General features: G+C 57.1%; 1 protein-coding gene across 4 annotated transcripts in view; it reads left to right on the plus strand.

Moving 5' to 3' along the window:
- The window catches only part of ZFHX2 (zinc finger homeobox 2), a 28,769-nt gene continuing 11,729 nt past the window's right edge, over window positions 1–17,040 (plus strand). For 2 of the 4 annotated variants that reach the window (XM_051822679.2, XM_051822682.2), the window contains exons 1-2: window positions 1–354; window positions 14,901–17,032. In XM_051822679.2, coding sequence (XP_051678639.2) covers window positions 14,950–17,032 — 2,083 coding nt within the window. In that variant the 5' untranslated portion in view covers window positions 1–354; window positions 14,901–14,949. Of the gene's footprint in view, window positions 355–3,218; window positions 3,354–12,035; window positions 14,447–14,900; window positions 17,033–17,040 lie in introns of those variants that run through there. The other 2 variants (XM_051822680.2, XM_051822681.2) reach the window with 2 other exon arrangements.

A 17,040-nucleotide genomic window follows, 5' to 3' on the forward strand; every position in this document is an offset into this window, starting at 1 on the left:
AGGAGGGCGAGGAGGAGGAGGAGGAGGAGGAGGAGGAGGAGGAGGCAGGGAGCGAGCGAGTGCCCTGGGTGAATCAATGGAAACCCCCTCACGAAGCCGGGAAAACACTTCAGCCGCAGCCAAATAGCATTGATTATTTTCCTTCACTTCCCTCACCACCGTGAATTTATTTATTTATTTTTTCCATCTCCGTCCCCGACGCCCCGGAGCGAGCGCTGGAGGGAGGGAGGAGGAGGGGAAAAAAAAGGAATCAACACATCGGAGAAGTCCCTTCCAAGAGCCGCCCCCTCCCCTCCCCGCCTCGCGCTGCTCGGCGGCCGCGGTTCGACTCCCGTCCCTGCTTCCAGCTGAGGTGTAAGTGCATCGATTTCCGATGCTGCTGGGTTGGTTGTTGTTTTTTTTTTTTCTCCTCTCCCTCTCACTCTTCTCCCCTTCCTTGCTCTTTGGAAGCTCGAGACGGAGGGGAGACGAGGCGCTCGGAGGCCGCCGCTGGAGGGGACGGAGAGGGACGGGAAGGGGCTGGGGGAGGGGACGCGGACGGACGGACAGACACCGAGAGCCCGGGGGGAAGTGGGGGCAGGAGAGTGGGAGGGCGAATGCGCGCGAACTGGGTCGGGCGGAGGGAGAGACGGGGAAGGGAAAGGCAGGGGCCAGCCGGACACACGGAGGGTAACGAAAGCCTAGACGGGCCGCGCCGAGCCGTGCGGGGAGCGGGGTTCCTGGAGGGAAGGGGAGGCCGGGTGAGTGCCAGGGCTCGGAGCTGTCAGCCTGAAGGGGCCAGGGTCTCGTGGCCCCCCGCCGGCTGCGGGATGGGGGAGGAACCGCGGCTGCCGGCTGATGGATGGGCCGGCGCGCTAGGGCGTGGGGCGGAAGGGGACGTGGATACCCTCAGTCTTCGTTTTTGCCTGAAGTTGAGTTTTTATTTTTTTGAAAGGTGCTAGTAGGTGAGGGGAGGCCCTGTTCATGGTGCAGCGTGTCCGTCCCAGCCCCCGGCCCCGACCCTACAGCCGCTCCTGCCTGCCCCTCTCTGATTATCCGTACCATTTCTGAGCACTGGACCAGGCTGCTCGCCATGCCCGGAGCCCGCTGCTCTCGGTCTTGCCATGCTTCACCTCGTGTCTCCACCCCATCCCTGTCCAGTTCCGTGTCGCTGCCTCTGCTTGTGCCCCTTGCCATCTGCGCGATCCCCTCTCGCTGTGGGTCCCTGTCACCGAGTGGCACACGCTGCCCGGCTCGGGCTCCGGTGCTCTCCCTCCCTGCCGGGGCTGTCCGGATCTCTCGGGCCTTTTCACGCTACTTTGGAGTTTTCTTGTCAGTCCCGATTGTGGTTGTCGCTGGTCACCGGGCCTGCATGTGTTCCCCGACAGCAGGGCCGCCTCTTGCGCCTGGGCTAGGGAAACTCTGGAACTACCTAGCATTGTGGACTGCCCCCACTGCCATGTGCCTGTCTCCCCCTATCAGGATCTCACCTTCTGGTCTCCTGTGTGTCATCGGCCTTTGCGGGAGCCTTCTACCACAAGCCTCTTCCCTGCTCACCCGATTCTCCTCCCTTCCCCCACTTTACCATCCTATATTTTCACCCCTTTTTTCCATCCGCGATCCTCGACAATCTCCCTGCTTATTCTGCACCTTTGTCTCGCAGACTGCCCTCTCCCTACCTGTTCTCCTTGGTCACCCTAAAAGTTCCTTTGATCCCTTATCCTCTTACCCAGCACTTTAACTCCAGTAGCAGCAGATGCCACAAGCTGGGAGCTGTCGGGGTATGGTTTGCGAAGGCTCATAAACAGGCAAAGAAATCAATTAAATGGGCTTCCAGGGGCATATAACCCCTTCACCAGTCAGTGCCATCATGTCAGTGAACTGTCAACTTTGATTCTGTAAGGAGACATTCCCTAGGACTATAAGCTCCTCCCAGCTTGGTGGCACCCTCCCCACCCCCCATACACACACACACACTCTTCAGCTCATTCTAAATACCAGTGGCTTTTTCTGCACTTTTGAGTTCATCTTCTTTCCGGGCCCTGGCTATGACGGTGTTTCGATTCAGCACCATTCTCAGTGAGGCCGTTTTTCTCATTGTGACAGAAGCTGTCTTACGCATGGGGCCACATTCATCCAGCCTCACAGAAGGGCCAAGGTGGAGACAGAATCTGGAGAGTTTATGTTGGTGTTAAGCCCATCACTGTTTCTCCAGACCTCGGATCTGGAAGGGTAAAAGCAGGAGGGAGACAGATATGGGTAGCAGACAGACGATTTCAGAGGTGAACAGAATTACAGAAAGGGGCGGGGGGGGGGGCAGGTGCAACAGACACATGGGAAGAGGAACGCATGACGTGAGGGATGTGCAAAGAAGGGAGGGAAATCTGTGGGGGGGGGCGGGGGAACTCAGGGTGATTGATGAAAAACTGAGAGAATGAAATAAATACAAGTAATAGCTATAGGAAGGGAGAGGAGATAAATGATAGAATATTCCCAAAGAGGTCGACAGGAACGAATACAATGGTGAAGGGGGAAGGGAGGGAGGAAGTGACATCGAGTAAGAGAATGTGGTACAGCAAAGGTAAATGGAGGGGGGGGCTGAAGCTGAGCAGAGCTGTGTGGAGCCAGCTCTGCGGGTCGGGGGAGAGGGGAGGAGGAGGTATCAAAGGAAACAGATGCCTCTGGTGTGAGGAGGGCACAGCAGGGCTGAAGCAAAGACAGCACCGCAGGGGGTGGGCGATTTGGAAAGAAGGCGCAGCAGCAGGGCCACCGAGCTGAGCCCCAAAAGAGAAAGTCCAGAGAGGGAGAGGACACAGAGAGAGCAGGCCAAGAGAGGGAGCGAGAACCTCACACACAGTCATTCCAGGGGCCTGATCACTCACTTCCCTACCCATCTTATTCCCAAGCCAGGAGAACACAGCAAAGAGATGAAAAGTAGAATTCCCCTTTCCTTCCACTGACAGGAACTTGAATCTTCCTGGCCCCTTGAGAACCGAAGACCTCAAGCCTCTGATGTCATAAATTGCTCGTGTTGCCGTGGCAACCGGACAAGGTTCCTCCCTCCATGATGTCAGAGGCAGCTGGTGTTACCTTGAGACGCATCCAGGAACACGTTGCTGCTTTGCTGGGGGAGCTACATCACATGTGGGGCTGGGGCCTGAGTAAAATCTGTGGGATTCCTGGCTCTGGTAGTGTGGCCTTGCCTCTCTCTCGGGAGCTGTTCTCAGCCCAGAATGACAGTTGTCACAAAGCAATGTTGTTAGAGCCTGACGGGAGGGACCTCGGGAGACCAGGGGCATTGAGGAGGGGATGAAGGCAAGGGAGGAGGCCGAGAGCTGGAAACGCAGTTTCAGAACCTGCAAGGAGGCAGCGCGGTGAGCAGCAGGCAGAGTGGCTGCTTGTGTGAGCTGAGGCTGGCTTTGGATTTGGGAACGCAGGCTAGAGCTGGCAATGCCCGGGAGTGGCAGTGGGAGCTGGATGAGGCTGTGCACTGTTGCAAGGACAGAGAGGAGGGAGGGGTCTGGGCTGCCAGGGGGCCCAGTGGGATCCGGCGGTAGAGGAACAGGGAAAGGGGTCCCTTTAGTCCAAGAGGCTAAGCTGTCTGGTGAGAGGCTGAGGGTGGTCACGATGACCACCCGAGAAGGGGCTGCGTCTGTCTGGCTTCCGGTTGTTTCCTAGCACCTAGCACAGCGTCTGCTACCCAGGACAGGCTGAATCAGCGTCATCCAATGTGGAATTAACAGGGAGAGGCTCAAGAGAGGAGTTGGCCCCCTAACTAACTCTTGCCCCCCACCAGCACCCCCATAAACAAAAGGGCAAGTTGGGAAAGGGCTGGAGGGGCGTTCCCCGGGGATGGAGAGATCTGAGGCTGAGACAGGACAGACTTTGGGTTATAGGCACACTTGGAGGCAGCCAGGGTTGATTTGGGGAGTCTTTTTTTTTTTTTTTTTTTTTTTGAGATTCCAGGAGGAAAAAAAAAAAAAAAAACCATGAATGAACAGTCCTAGGAACTCAGAGGAAGAGGTGGAGGAGGCTAAGGGAGGGAGGCGGTTTCCAGAGAAGGTTGAGAGTGGTTTCCTAAAAGAGTCAGCAAATCTGAATAGGAAGTGGCACTCCCACCTCATCTCCAAGGGTGGAATCGGTCATACCTGCGTGGACACGCTGGCTACTTCATCAAGCAACACCTGGCCAAGCCCAGCAGTGGCCCCATGGGCTAAAGGCAGGGGCGGCAGAGGTGACTGCCGCCCAGGGCTCCCTGGAAAGAACCCTGAAAGTCAGCCTTCACGTCCGGCTGCTGCCCACTGCCTAGAGCCCAGGGCAGCTGTGGAAGGGGCCGGGGGCGGGGGCGTGAAGGGAGGACGTGGTGACTGTGTGCACTGTCAGCCGCTGCCACAGACTTGGGCAGCTCATATTTTGCGGCAGGCGACAGGCTGTCGACACTGCGGTCCTTTACCTCACCGTTAGAAACTCATTTCATTGATTTTTCCATCTTTCTTCTCGGGCTCCTCGCACTAAGCTCAGTCATCCCACCACCCACATTCCCAGAACCCCCTGGCCTCTCTGGGGAATGCCAGAGGGGGCCGTGGTGGGGAGGGACTGCCTGCCCACGCCTCCTCCACCCCAGGCCAGTGAGGCAGGGGTGTCAGGTTTGGAGGGCACTTCCTCCCCTGAGGTAATCCCACTGGCTGTCAGTGGCCCTTCCATCCAGAGAGCAGGGCCCATGTGTGAGGGAGCAACAGGGCTGAGATCCACTCTGGTTCCTGCCACCAAGCTATTCCCTGGATGTGGGGGGTTGCAAATGCAGGGCGGGAGACATCTTTGATGGCTACCAATGCAGCTCAGCACTCTGCAACAGTCTGGTTTTGTGTGTGTGTTTCCTTTCAAAAGTCCAATGAGAGCAGGTGTGTTTTGGCAGGAGTGTGGGATTACTCAGGCCTTGGCATTCCATTGGAACCTTGCATGCATAGGGGCCTGTGCACGGAGGGTCTGGTCCTAGGGAGCCTGCAGATGGGCAGTCAGTGGGGCACGATGGGTGTGGGCCGAAATCTTCCCTGTCCCTAGTGCCTCCTGCAGCCATAGCTAGCTACCCTCCGCCTCTCCCTTTGGGGCTGGGCTTGGGCTAAAGGTCAGGAGTCAATTGCCAGTCACTTGGCTTCTCAGGGAAGGAGGGAGGGGTAGAACAGGAACTGGTGGGTTAAACGCTATTTCCATCCTTGATTTTTTCATTTCTTGTGTTGTCGCCAATCCTGCTTCCTGTAACCAAGTCTGAAGCCCAAGGCCCTCTGCCTCTGGTGTTGTTGGCTGGGTTCTTGAGTCTTGGATATGAGTCTCGGGTTTGCTGCTCCCCTTGATTCAGAGCCCCCTGCTCTGTGGCGGTGGTCTCCGTCCCGTGTCCTGTGTGCCTGGCCACAGATGCCTTCCTTCTGCCCATTGCCAGCCTCTGCAGGCTGTGGGGTCCCCAAACACTGGCGCTCTTGGGGAAAGAAGGTGCATTTGAGGTTAGGAAGTGAGAAGGCCAGGGACGGACAAGGAAAAGGTTCTGGGTAGACTGGGCAGAGAGAAGAGGGGAGTGTGACAGGGACGAAGGTGACTTCACCTGAGTGACAATTTGCTGGGGGATGGGGGGAAGGAGTAGGCTGTGAAGAATAAGAGATACTGGAGAGAAAACAGGAAGCCTGACCTCCGACCCCCACCCACCCACACACTTGGAAGTAAAGAGGGCTGAGGAGGAGGAAGGAGGAAGTGTGGTTATGTGAGACCAGAAAGCGGAAAAGCCAGGCCACCGGTCTCCGTCTCTGCCTCAGTCCTGAGTTCAAGCCTTGCTGGCTTTGACCCTTGTGGGAGGAACTGAAGTGGCAAATTAACGATGATAATGAAGTCACTGCTCCTTGTTTGTCTTTGCTGGTTTCCCCTTGAGATTTGTCCTTTGGCCAGACAGGGCAATGTGGGGGAGGGGAGAGACAGCAGCAGTGGAGGGCGGGGGAGGGTGTGGGAAATCGGATGGAGAGATGGACAAATGGGCTTGAGAGAAGAGGGGAGGGTGAGTGGAGCGCAGGGAAGCAGGACCCAGGGATGGGGGAGAGGAGGGAGGAGGGGAAAGGAGAGAGGTGTGGACTGCCTGCCGGGCAGGGAAAAGAACAATGGGGAACAGCAGAGGGAAACCTGCCCGGAGGAGCGCGGGAGGGAGACCGAGAGGTGGCACGGAGTGTCGGTGAGCCGGAGGGAGAGAGCTGCAGCTGGCGGGGCCTGTGGGCGGGGCCTCATCTCCATCTCTAATGGCTGTGAAATGAGGTTAGCTCCATTAGAGGCGGCGAGAGTGTAACGAGATCACACTCATTAGGGCTGGGCCATCCCAGTAATTACCACCACCCCAAACACGCCCGTGCCAGCCAGGCCGCCAGGTACTTACAGACACACAGCAACGCACCCACACAGGACATCCTGCTGCTGACCAGGCCCGCACAGGTGTAACGGGGAGGACCCAGCTGGTTCTGGTGCACCTTCACCAACCCCAAAGACTTGCTCCTCAGGGCTACACACGCATGGGCAGAAAGCAGTAAACACACACACACACACCCCTAACCCAGGAAATAAGGCGTGCGGATGAATAATTATTGTTTCCATTTATTGATCACATCCAAAGTGCCAGTCTCACTAATGATCACCTCCACAGATACGACTCCATGAGGGACTATTCCCCATTCTCTACAGGAAGAAACTGAACTGAGGCTTTAAGCAACTGAGCTAAGGTCATTTACATGTTAGAACTGGAAGGAGAATTTGATTCCAAGTCTGTCTGACTCTGAAAGGCTGTGTTTTTCACTAACACCAGCCTGCTTATCTGATGTTCATATACTGATATGGATAACCGAATGTGGCACACACATCGTCTGGATAACCTCACCTGTGATATCCGCCTTCCCGCCGCCACCTCTCTGTCACACAAACACCCCCCCACCCCCACCCACACACGCAGACTCAGTGCCCCTGCATAGACTGCAGTGTGAATGGCGCCCCCTGGAGCTCGCACAGAGCAGTGATCCTGTTCTGGTCCATCTTGTGCTAAGAGAGAAACTAAGGTGGAGGCAGGCAGCATCGCTGCCTTCCAGCTCCAAGAGGAGCGCAGCAGCACCTGTGCGCAAGGCAGCACACTTGGGGGCAGAGTAGCATGCTCAGAGTCCCAGACCTCGCTCAAACGCAAACCAGCCCACGGCTGGGCGCTTCCAGAGTCACTCAGGAGCCGAGTGCCGGTCTTGGCTCTGCGTCTTTCTAAGTGGGAGATCTTCAGAATCTGTCCATGTTTGTCAGAAGGAAGAGCTGGAGCTCTGCGTCAGACTGGTGAGGGAGTCGGGAGGCCGCGCTTCCTGGGGCTCGGCCCGGTGCCGGCTTGGTGCGTGGCCCACATCTGAGCAGTGCTGCAGGTGCAGGCTGAGTACTTTTTATCCAAGATGCTTGGGAAATATTTTTGATTTTAAAAATGATTGTTTATATTTATTTGAAAGGGGGAGAGAGAGAGAGAGATCCTTCATCCATTGGTTCACTCCCCAAATGCCTGTAACAGCCACATGAGCATGCAGGGCCAGGCTGAAGTCAGAAACCAAGAACTCAATTCGGTTGGGTGGCAGGGACCCAAGTACTCAAGGCATCGCCTGCTGCCTCCCAGGATGTACGTTAGCAAAAAGCTGGGGCAGAAGCAGGGCCAGGACCTGGACCCGGGCACTCCAATATGGGATGCGAGTGTCTTACATACTGCACCAAATATCTACCTCTTGGAATTTTAAATTTGCATGTATTTGCACATACATAACGAGATGGCTTAGGGATGGAACCCAAGTCTAAACATGAAATTCATTTATGTTTCATGTATATCTTTTACACAACTTAAAGGTAACTTTTTTAAAACATCTTTTAGCATAGCTGCATATTGAAAATTTATTCAAGAGACAGAGAAACAGAGGCAGGTAGGCAGAGAGGGCCCCCCTCCCCCTCTACTGGTCTACTCTCCAAATGCCTGCACCAGCAGAGGCTGGGCTAAGCCAAAGCCCAGAGTGGGGAACTCAAGCCTGTCTCCAGTGTGAGTGGCAGGAAGCCAAACGCTTGGGCTGAGACTCAAACCCAGGCACTCTATATGGCATCTCAATCCATATCTCAACCACCAGGCCAACACACGTTGACTGTGACCCATCACGTGAACACAGGTGTGGGATTCTCTGTATGTTATACCACATCAGGCTCATAATGCATTAGATGATTTTAGACGATTGTGGATTTTGAGGTTAGGGATGCCCAGCGTGTATAGTTGTTGTAAAAGTATTTAAATGGAGTCATTGCACATTACGGGTTCATGCAGTCAGAGAGCCAGACCGACTTATATACACAGTCACTTACAGTGGTATCTTTCCACATAATTATAGAAGGATTGCCTGCAGTTCCATGCAAGCTCAGGGCGATCATTGTCGTCTACGCAAGTCCCCGGTGCCAGCACCAGAGAGGAACCTGATTCTGGATGCAAGGGCGCAGTCCCTGCCTGCCCATGCCCAAGTGTTCCTGCGGAACTGGGTGGGGGAGGTTCTGGGCTGGTTCTCGGACGTGGTCGTCCGAGCTTGAGGTATGTAGAACCGCAGGGCCTCGCGTCTCCAGGGCGCTGTAAGATCAGACAGCTCCACACTGCTCTCCTGCCCTGGACACCCACTCCCCGCAGCAGCGGGCGCTCTACGCTCACTTCAACAAATGCACTTCCCTTCCGCCCCTGTCTACTCTGCGTCCACCGTCCACCGCCAGCTTCTTCCCCTGAGCCTCCCCTTTCCATATCTCACTCGGTCCTCCCATGCCCACCTTTAAGCATCTTGCAAGGGGACAGGCCACCTGCCCATTGTGTTGCCAGAGCTGGGAGGCTGGGCAGAGCGTCCATGTTTACCTGGGCACATCGGGAAGCAGACTTGCCCTGCCCCACCCTCCCTTCCTCCCTGTCACTTTTGTTTACACACTCCGTGAACTTCTCCTGCTTGTGTGTTTCATTGCTGCCTTACTCATTCATTCATTCATTCATTCATTCTCTCTCTCTGACAAAACAGGTTGCACAACAATAAGTGCTTGCTCCCTAAATATTTGTAGGAGCAGGAAAGCAGAGATCTGGGATAGGTAGGTAGAGTTTACATGCAGGAATAGAGTTAGTGTTTGTCTTGTTTTTCAATGTAGAGGACCAGGTTTAGAGGCAGAGAAAATTAGTTTTAAAATGCAAGAAGAGGGGGCCAGTGCCGTGGCTCACTTGGTTAATCCTCCACCTGCGGCGCCGGCATCCCATATGGGCACCGGATTCTGTCCCGGCTGCTCCTCTTCCAGTCCAGCTCTCTGCTGTGGCCTGGGAAGGCAGTGGAGGATGGCCCAGGTCCTTGGGCCCTGCACCCACATGGGAGACCAGGAGAAGCACCTGGCTCCTGGCTTCGGATTGGTGCAGCGCCGGCCGTAGCGGCCATCTGGGGAGTGAACCAACAGAAGGAAGACCTTTCTCTCTGTCTCTCTCTCTCTCACTGTCTATAACTCTACCTGTCAAATAAATAAATAAATAAATGCAAGGAGAGGCCACAATAATTCTGATGCAGGTGCCCGTGGCTTCTGCGCCCGGTCCAAGTGTGAGCCTGGGCAAACCTTCTGCTCTTTGCCTGGGATCACGGGTGTCAGCAGGCCCAGCACCAAGACAAGAGGGACAGTCGGAAGTACCTCTGCGGTCAGGAGGGCTAGATTTAAACCCTGAGGCTCTGCCCTTGGCTGCAAAGGGCAGAGATTCGGTGACTGATCCTGGTCAGAAGAGGAGTGAAGCTTGCTAGGGAACTTCCTAAGGGGAAGCTGGGACTGAGCCTGGGTCTGCATGGATCCAAACCGCCTGTTCTCTCACTGCCTAAAAACCACGAGGCTCTGCTGGCGAGAGGTTCTTTGCTGTTTATGTCAGACGGGCCCCCTGAAGTAGGGGTGCACAAACTCATCTCTCTTGCTTGTCTTTCCCCTCCCTGCAGGCAGCCTGCACTTGAACGCCACAGGTTGAGACAAAGAGGGGAGAGAGGTGAGGGCAGAAGGAGCTGGAAGAGAGCAGTGCTTTGGGCAGGAATCTCAGAGGGAGAGGAGAAAGAGAAGGTTCTGCAGAGGGCCTCTGAATAAGGGAAGCAGGAGCTAGGACAGTTGGAAAGACAAACACACCTGGAAGGCTCCGGTGTGGAAATCATTGTATGCAAACTGTAAGCAAACCATGCTGCCCTCTGACAGGCTTGCATAGGAAAGCTTCAGCCATGTCGTTGGGTTTGGACACAAGGACAAAACAGGGGCCTTTGTTTTTTGAAGCGCCATTGGAGACACTCTGCCCCCTTTCTGATAGGCCCCCTCCTCTGTGTTGTTCCCTCTGTGACCACCAGGGAGCAGTAGTGTTTCTCATCCGCCGCCGGAGGTGGGAGGGGGGTTGCACCAAGGAGTCCAGGTCTAGCTGGCTGCTCTGCAGGAAGCACCCCAGGTCTACTGCACCTCCTGCCCTGCAAGCCAGCGTGGCTCCCGGCTCCTCACCCAAGCATCATTTCACCCTTGGCCCTTTGTTGCTTGTAAATTCTCTGGTTTGGGGGGTCTCACCGTGTTTCCGCTGCCCAGCTTGCTCTCAGAGCCTGCCTTCTCCGCTTTCCCTCTCTGTTCTTGCAACTTCACATCCGGGTCGTGTGGGCTGTCCTGTATAACACCCCCGCCCCCGCCCCGCGGTTTGCCGGGCCCTGCTGTGTGCGGTGCTGCCTCATGGATGCCCTGTCTTCCTTTCTCTGCCCACCTCCTGCAGTTCAGGAATCATGACTTGGGGGTGGGGGACACTGGCTCCCCAGCTGAGCTCTGAGAGATGTCTTCCAGCGCAATAACCAGAGGGCGGTGGCGGGCAGCGGGGAGAGGTGGTGCCAGAGAGAGCAGGGAGCGGCCTGGGGTTTCTCAGCTCCGATGCACGAGGGAGGGAGGGAAGGAGGAAGGGGCAGCAAGGGCGCCCTGGAGCCTGGGGCCAGTTGGGAGCTGGAAGATTCATCTCGGGGGAGGACTGCACCCTCACAACTCTCCACCCTCCTCCCTCGGCTCCTGGCCTCCCTCCTCCCATCCCCCTCAGTGGCAGCAGCCTTGTAATTTAAAGCTCTCTCTGTCGCCTCTAATGTGATCCTCTCGTTTTATTGACTCTCTCTGCCGTCTGTGGCGCCCCTTCACATCAATCTCCTCTAATCACACCGCCGCCACCGCCTGCTCGGCTCCCCTAACCCCTCTGCTCTGCACCAGCCCCGGGCCGCGCCTCTCCCCAGTGGACAGTTCCCCACTCCACACCGCACCTGCCCTCTTCCTCCACCCCTCCTTTCCAGGCTGGGGCGTCAGGGCCTTCCAGGAGTCACCTTCCCTCTCCCCCACCCCCACCCCCGGGTCCCCTGGGAGAGGAGGTGCCCTCTAGGAAGCCAGGCTCAGAAGGGCAGGGGGTCTGGGGGAAGCTGACAGCATCTTGGCCCACACCCCGGGGTGGCAGGAAGGGGGTGACTCTTAGGCCTGTCCTGTTTCCGCACCATCTCCAGGGCAAGTAGGAAGGGACAGAGAGGGACACAGATTCAGAGAGGGAAGGAAGAAAAGATGGAGGAGGAGGAGGAAAGAGGAAATGGAAGGAGAAAAAAAAAAGTGAAAAAATAATTGCTGCAGCTAAGGGTTTGTGATAAATAGTGGGTGATGGGAGAGCAAGGGGGGAGGGGGGAGGGGGAGTTGGGGGCCGTGGGGGGGCTGGGGAGGGATGCACTGAGGCAGAGATAAATTTGCAATTGAAATTCTTTCCTGAAGAGAAGGAGGGGCAGGTTGGGAGGTGGGGGAGACATTTGCAATTTTAAACAGCTCCCAACCTGCCCTGGACAGATCTGGGTCTCACCCAGGAGCTAGCCAAGAGCTTAGCTCCTTTAGTTTCTAGCCAGGAACCGGCCGTCTTTGTCCTGGGAAGTCGACATCTTAGAGAGAGAGTCCGGCCGCGGAGTCTGCTCCCAGTAGGCGGGGGGGGGGGGGGGGGGGGGCTACTGCTGGCCAGCTGGGAGACTGCACCCACACCCACTCGTGTCCAGCTGCACCCACTCAGTGGCAGGACCCACACGGGCTCCTCTGGCCAGGTGGTTTCTTCCCACCAGGTAGGGTAGTGAAAGATGGTAGGGCCCCAGCTTCTAGGATTGAGTGGAACATCAGACCCTCACGAACCCGTGTACCTTCTTCCCACCAGGGCTTCTGTGAGAGCAATCTCTCCCACACCTGGAGAGTCTCTCTCTCTCTCTCTCTCTCTCTCTGGTCCTCTCTGTCCAATTCCTTCACTTCCCTTTGGATTCTCCAGTTCCCCCCACCTCTCCATTCCCTCCACCCAGGTACTGATTTGCATTTTCATTAGCATGCTAATCCAGCCCCTCTGGAGCTTCTTAATGGCTATGACTTCACGCCTGGCTGGACCCCCTGGAGGAGGGAAGGGAATAGGGGCCTGCAGGCTGCTTGGGACCAGACCCAGGAACCCATTCCCAAACCAGAAATCTGGAGGTGGCCCAAGGAAAGTGAAGCCGTGCCCTCCACCCTTCCCTGAAGCCCTCTGGACAGAACTCCGGAAGTGTGCTCATCGGCCAGCTGCTGTTAGGGCCTGGGGAGAGCTGGGAAGGAGGTAGATGGGCTGTTGGCACCTGGGAGTGGTAAGGTATGGAGGCCTGGGGAAATCTGGGGAGTAGCTGGGAGACTTGGTGCTTCTGGTCAGTGGCAGGCAACCAGGAATCCTGACTTCCAGGCCTGGCAAGGCTCCTGTTTGCCTGTATTGGGTCTGAGGGACGGTCTGGCAGGAGGAGGGGCCCAGGCCACCGCGTGGGGAGAACCCTGTGCCTAGCCGGTACTTTTCTGGTTCCGCCACCTTGGAGCTGTGTGGTCATCAGCAGCTCATCTGACCTCTTTCGTTGGCTGCCTGAATCATCTATAAAATAGGGTTGCCCTTGTGAGAGTGAATAGTTGACGCAAAGCATGATGTGTGTGCCATACTAGCCGTCAGTAACATTAGCACTGTCACATGTTATTATATCTTTTGGGGGAGGAGAAGGCAGCGTGCAAGCTGTTGTCTTTCAACTGGCTGAGGAAGCTCCCACGTATTCCACATGGTTGAAACCAAAGATAGATCTAGAAGGCACCAGACAACCGCACAGTGCCCACGGGCCAGGGGGAGTCAGTTGTGGCTTCTCTCTGGCCAGAATCTGAGGGTCTTCCCAGAGTTCACCCCTTCAAAAGACAAACATTGACTGTGCTCACGACAGAGCAGTCAGGGAAGCACAAGGTGCCTGCTCTGATAGAACTCACCTTCTAGGAACACTGGGAATACCAGGTAGCACAAGATCGCTGAAGAAAGTAACTCTGGGACTGATTCAGCTTCTGTCGAGAGGAAAGACCTGTTGGAGGAGATATTTGTTTATAATTTTTATTTATTTGCTTGAGAGAGAGAGAGAGTTCCCACCTACTGGTTAACTTCCTAAATGCCCACAACTGGTCCCAAAGCCAGGAGCTGGGAACTCAGTGTGGGTCTCCCATGTGGGTGATGAGGACCCAACTACTTGAGCCATTGCCACTGCCTATCCGGGAAAGCTGGAATGGATCCGAAGTACAGCCAGGGATCCGAACCCACACTCTCTGCTCTGGGATGTGGGCATCCCAGCTGGTGTGGTGACCAGCAGCCACCCAGCTGCCCTTGCGGAAGTGGTGTTTAAGCACAGAACTGAACGTCAAGGGGCCACCACACAGAGACTGGGCAGTCGGCCAGGCTGAGTAAGCACCGGGCAAGGGCCTGAAGGTGGCCATGAACTTGGTGTGTTTGAGAATCAGGAGGAAAGCCAGTGGGCTGGAGCGAGCTGGCAGGGCGGCTTGGAGAGCGAGAGATGGTTCAGAAGGACCTTTTTGTAGATCAGGAAGAGTTTAGATTTGAGTCACAGTGCCATGAGAAGTCACTGGTGGGTTTTAAGCAGAATACAGTATGATTAACTAAAAGATGAGTTTTTTAGGATGCCTGAAATTTGCTTCTAAACAATGCACAAAAGGCAGGGAAGTGGGTGAGGATATAGATGAGACAAGGTAGGCCATGGATTGATAAATTTTTTGTGAAGATTTATTTATCTATTTGAAAGGCAGAATTACAGGGGGCAGGAAGGGAGAAACGGAAACAGCATCATCTACTGGTTCATTCCCCAAATGGCCAGGACAACAGCGGGAGCCAGGAACTCTGTCCAGGTCTCCCACGTGGATGGCAAGGGCTCAAGCACTTGGGCCATCTTCTGCTTCCTTCTCAGACACACTAGCAGGGAGCTGGATCGGAAGCGAAGAGCCAGGACTCAAACCAGAGCTTGAACATGGAATGCTGGTATTGCAAGCTTAACCCGCTGCACCACAGCACTGGCCCCGGGTTGATAACTGTTGAAGCAGGGAGGTGGGTTGTAAGGGTGTTCTGTGTACTAATTTGGCCTACTCTTAGCTATGTTTGCATTTTCATAATTGAAAATGAAAAGAGCATTCTGGCTGCTGAGTGGAGGGAATACATCGTAGGGCAACGTTGGAAACCAGGGGTCGACGTGGAGTTTGCTGTGTTTGTCCAGGGAAGAGATGATAAACAGCCAGGCCAGGGCGGTGCTTGTGGGGGAGGTGAGTGGACTTAGCAGAAGCTGAGAGAACACGAAGGTTGCAGCTGAGGCAGGTGGATTAGTGTAGGTGCCAACTTTCAAGATGGGAAGGACAGGGAGAAACAAAGAGTTGTGACTTCCGACATGTTCGCTAGAAGCCGTGTGACGCGGCAGGCTGCTGAGTGGGCGCCTGCGTGTGGTGTTCAGGGAGCAGGATGGGGCCCCGCAGCCTCACGGCACTGCTTTCTCCATGTTTCCCTGCAGGTCCCTGGCTGTCGCGCTGAAATGAACCCCCAGCACTCCTCCGTCTACGATGGCCACCCTTAACTCAGCCTCTCCCACCGGCACCACCCCCTCTCCCCGGCACAATGCCCCATCCCCAGCTCCGGACCCCGCCTCCTGCGGCACCCCCTCTGATCCTGTCACCAAAGATCCCCCTGCTGTCCCCTCCAGCTCTGAGAGCATGAGGCCCTCAGAGCCGGGGGGACAGCCCTCAGAGTCGGGCTGTGGCCTCGTCCCACCAAAGGAGACTGGGGAGCCCCAGGGAGAGTCTGGCAGTGGCGGCTTCCTAGCCGAAGGCCCCGGGGTGGACCAGGAGCAGGAGCAGGAAGGAGGGCTCCCTCCCCTGGACCTAAGCAACCACTTGTTCTTCACGGCGGGCGGGGATGCCTACCTGGTGGCCACGCTGCCCCTGCCAGGCGGCAGTGACCTCCTGTTACCAAAGGGCTTTCCCTGGGGCGAGGCAGGCGGCGAGCAGGAGCCCGGCCTGCCCCTCCTTGCCCAGCCGCCCCCCACACACCTCACTGCCCTTCATGTCCAACGTGGCTTTGACCCAACCCAAGGCTTTAGCTCTTCTGACCAAATTCTGTCCCAGGATACCTCAGCGCCATCTCCGGACGCCTGTGAGGAAAGGGATGGAGCCTTCTGGAGCTACCGGCTGGCTCCCAACCCACCCGGAGATCCCAAAGATGGCCCCACAGGGAGTGGCGGGGGAGGCCACCCGGCGCCCTTCTGGCTCTGCCTCCTGTGCCGCCTGGGCTTCGGCAGGCCCCAGGCCTTCGGGAGCCACGCACAGTCTCACGGGGTGACGCTAAGCCCTGCCCAACACCAGGGCCTGCCGGGCAGCCCAGCTGTGCTCTGGGAGGGGGACAAGGGCTGCACGGCCCTCATGAGCTTTCTGGAACCAAAACCCCCTGCCCGCGCCCCTCCGGAGATAGCCCCTCACGACGGCAGCACGGTCAACGCAGAGGCGAACGCAGCCCAGACCGAGGTTGGCTCCCCCGAGGCAAGAGTCCAGGCCCTCGTCCTCCCCACTGAAGAAGTCATGGCCCTCAGCCCACCCTCCCCAGCCACAACCCCGGCCACCTGGGACCCCAGCCCAACCCAAGCCAAAGAATCGCCAGGAGCAGCAGGCGAGGCAGGGCCAGACTGGTTCCCTGAGGCGCAGGACGAGGATGGAGGGCCCTGCCCCCCACTCAACCAAAGCTCACCCACCTCCAAGGAGGGGGGCACTCTCCCCGCCCCCGTGGGCTCCCCGGAAGACCCCAGTGAGCCACCCCAGCCCTACCGCCTCGCTGACGACTACACCCCAGTCCCTGCGGCCTTCCAGGGCCTCAGCCTGTCCAGCCACATGTCCCTGCTACACTCACGCAACTCCTGCAAGACACTCAAGTGTCCCAAGTGCAACTGGCACTACAAGTACCAGCAGACCCTGGACGTGCACATGCGGGAAAAGCACCCCGAGAGCAACAGTCAGTGCAGCTACTGCAGCGCCGGGGGCGCCCACCCGCGCCTCGCCCGCGGGGAGAGCTACAACTGCGGCTACAAGCCCTACCGCTGCGACGTCTGCAACTACTCCACCACCACCAAGGGCAACCTCAGCATCCACATGCAGTCGGACAAGCACCTCGCCAACCTGCAGGGCTTCCAGGCGGCACCCGCCGGCGGCTGCGGCGGCAGCGGTGGAGGTGGAGGTGGTGGCGGTGGCGGGCAGGGAAGTCCCCCAGAGGCCTCCCTGCCGCCCTCCACCGGGGACAAAGAGCCCAAGACCAAATCGTCCTGGCAGTGCAAGGTGTGCAGCTACGAGACCAACATCTCCCGCAACCTGCGCATCCACATGACCTCCGAGAAGCACATGCAGAACGTGCTGATGCTGCACCAGGGCCTGCCGCTGGGCCTGCCTCCTGGGCTGGTGGGGCCGGGCCCGCCTCCCCCACCAGGGGCTGCCCCGCCCAACGCGCCTGAACTCTTTCCATACTTTGGGCCCCAGGCCCTGGGGCAGCCCCAGGCCCCCTTGCCTGGCCCCGGGATGAGGCCCGACAAGCCCCTGGAAGCCCAGCTGCTTCTCAATGGCTTCCACCACCTTGGAGCACCTGCCCGCAAGTTCCCCACACCTGGTAAGCTC

The sequence above is a fragment of the Oryctolagus cuniculus genome, chromosome 12 (genome assembly GCF_964237555.1).
Source record: "Oryctolagus cuniculus chromosome 12, mOryCun1.1, whole genome shotgun sequence".
Taxonomy (NCBI): Eukaryota; Metazoa; Chordata; class Mammalia; order Lagomorpha; family Leporidae; genus Oryctolagus; species Oryctolagus cuniculus.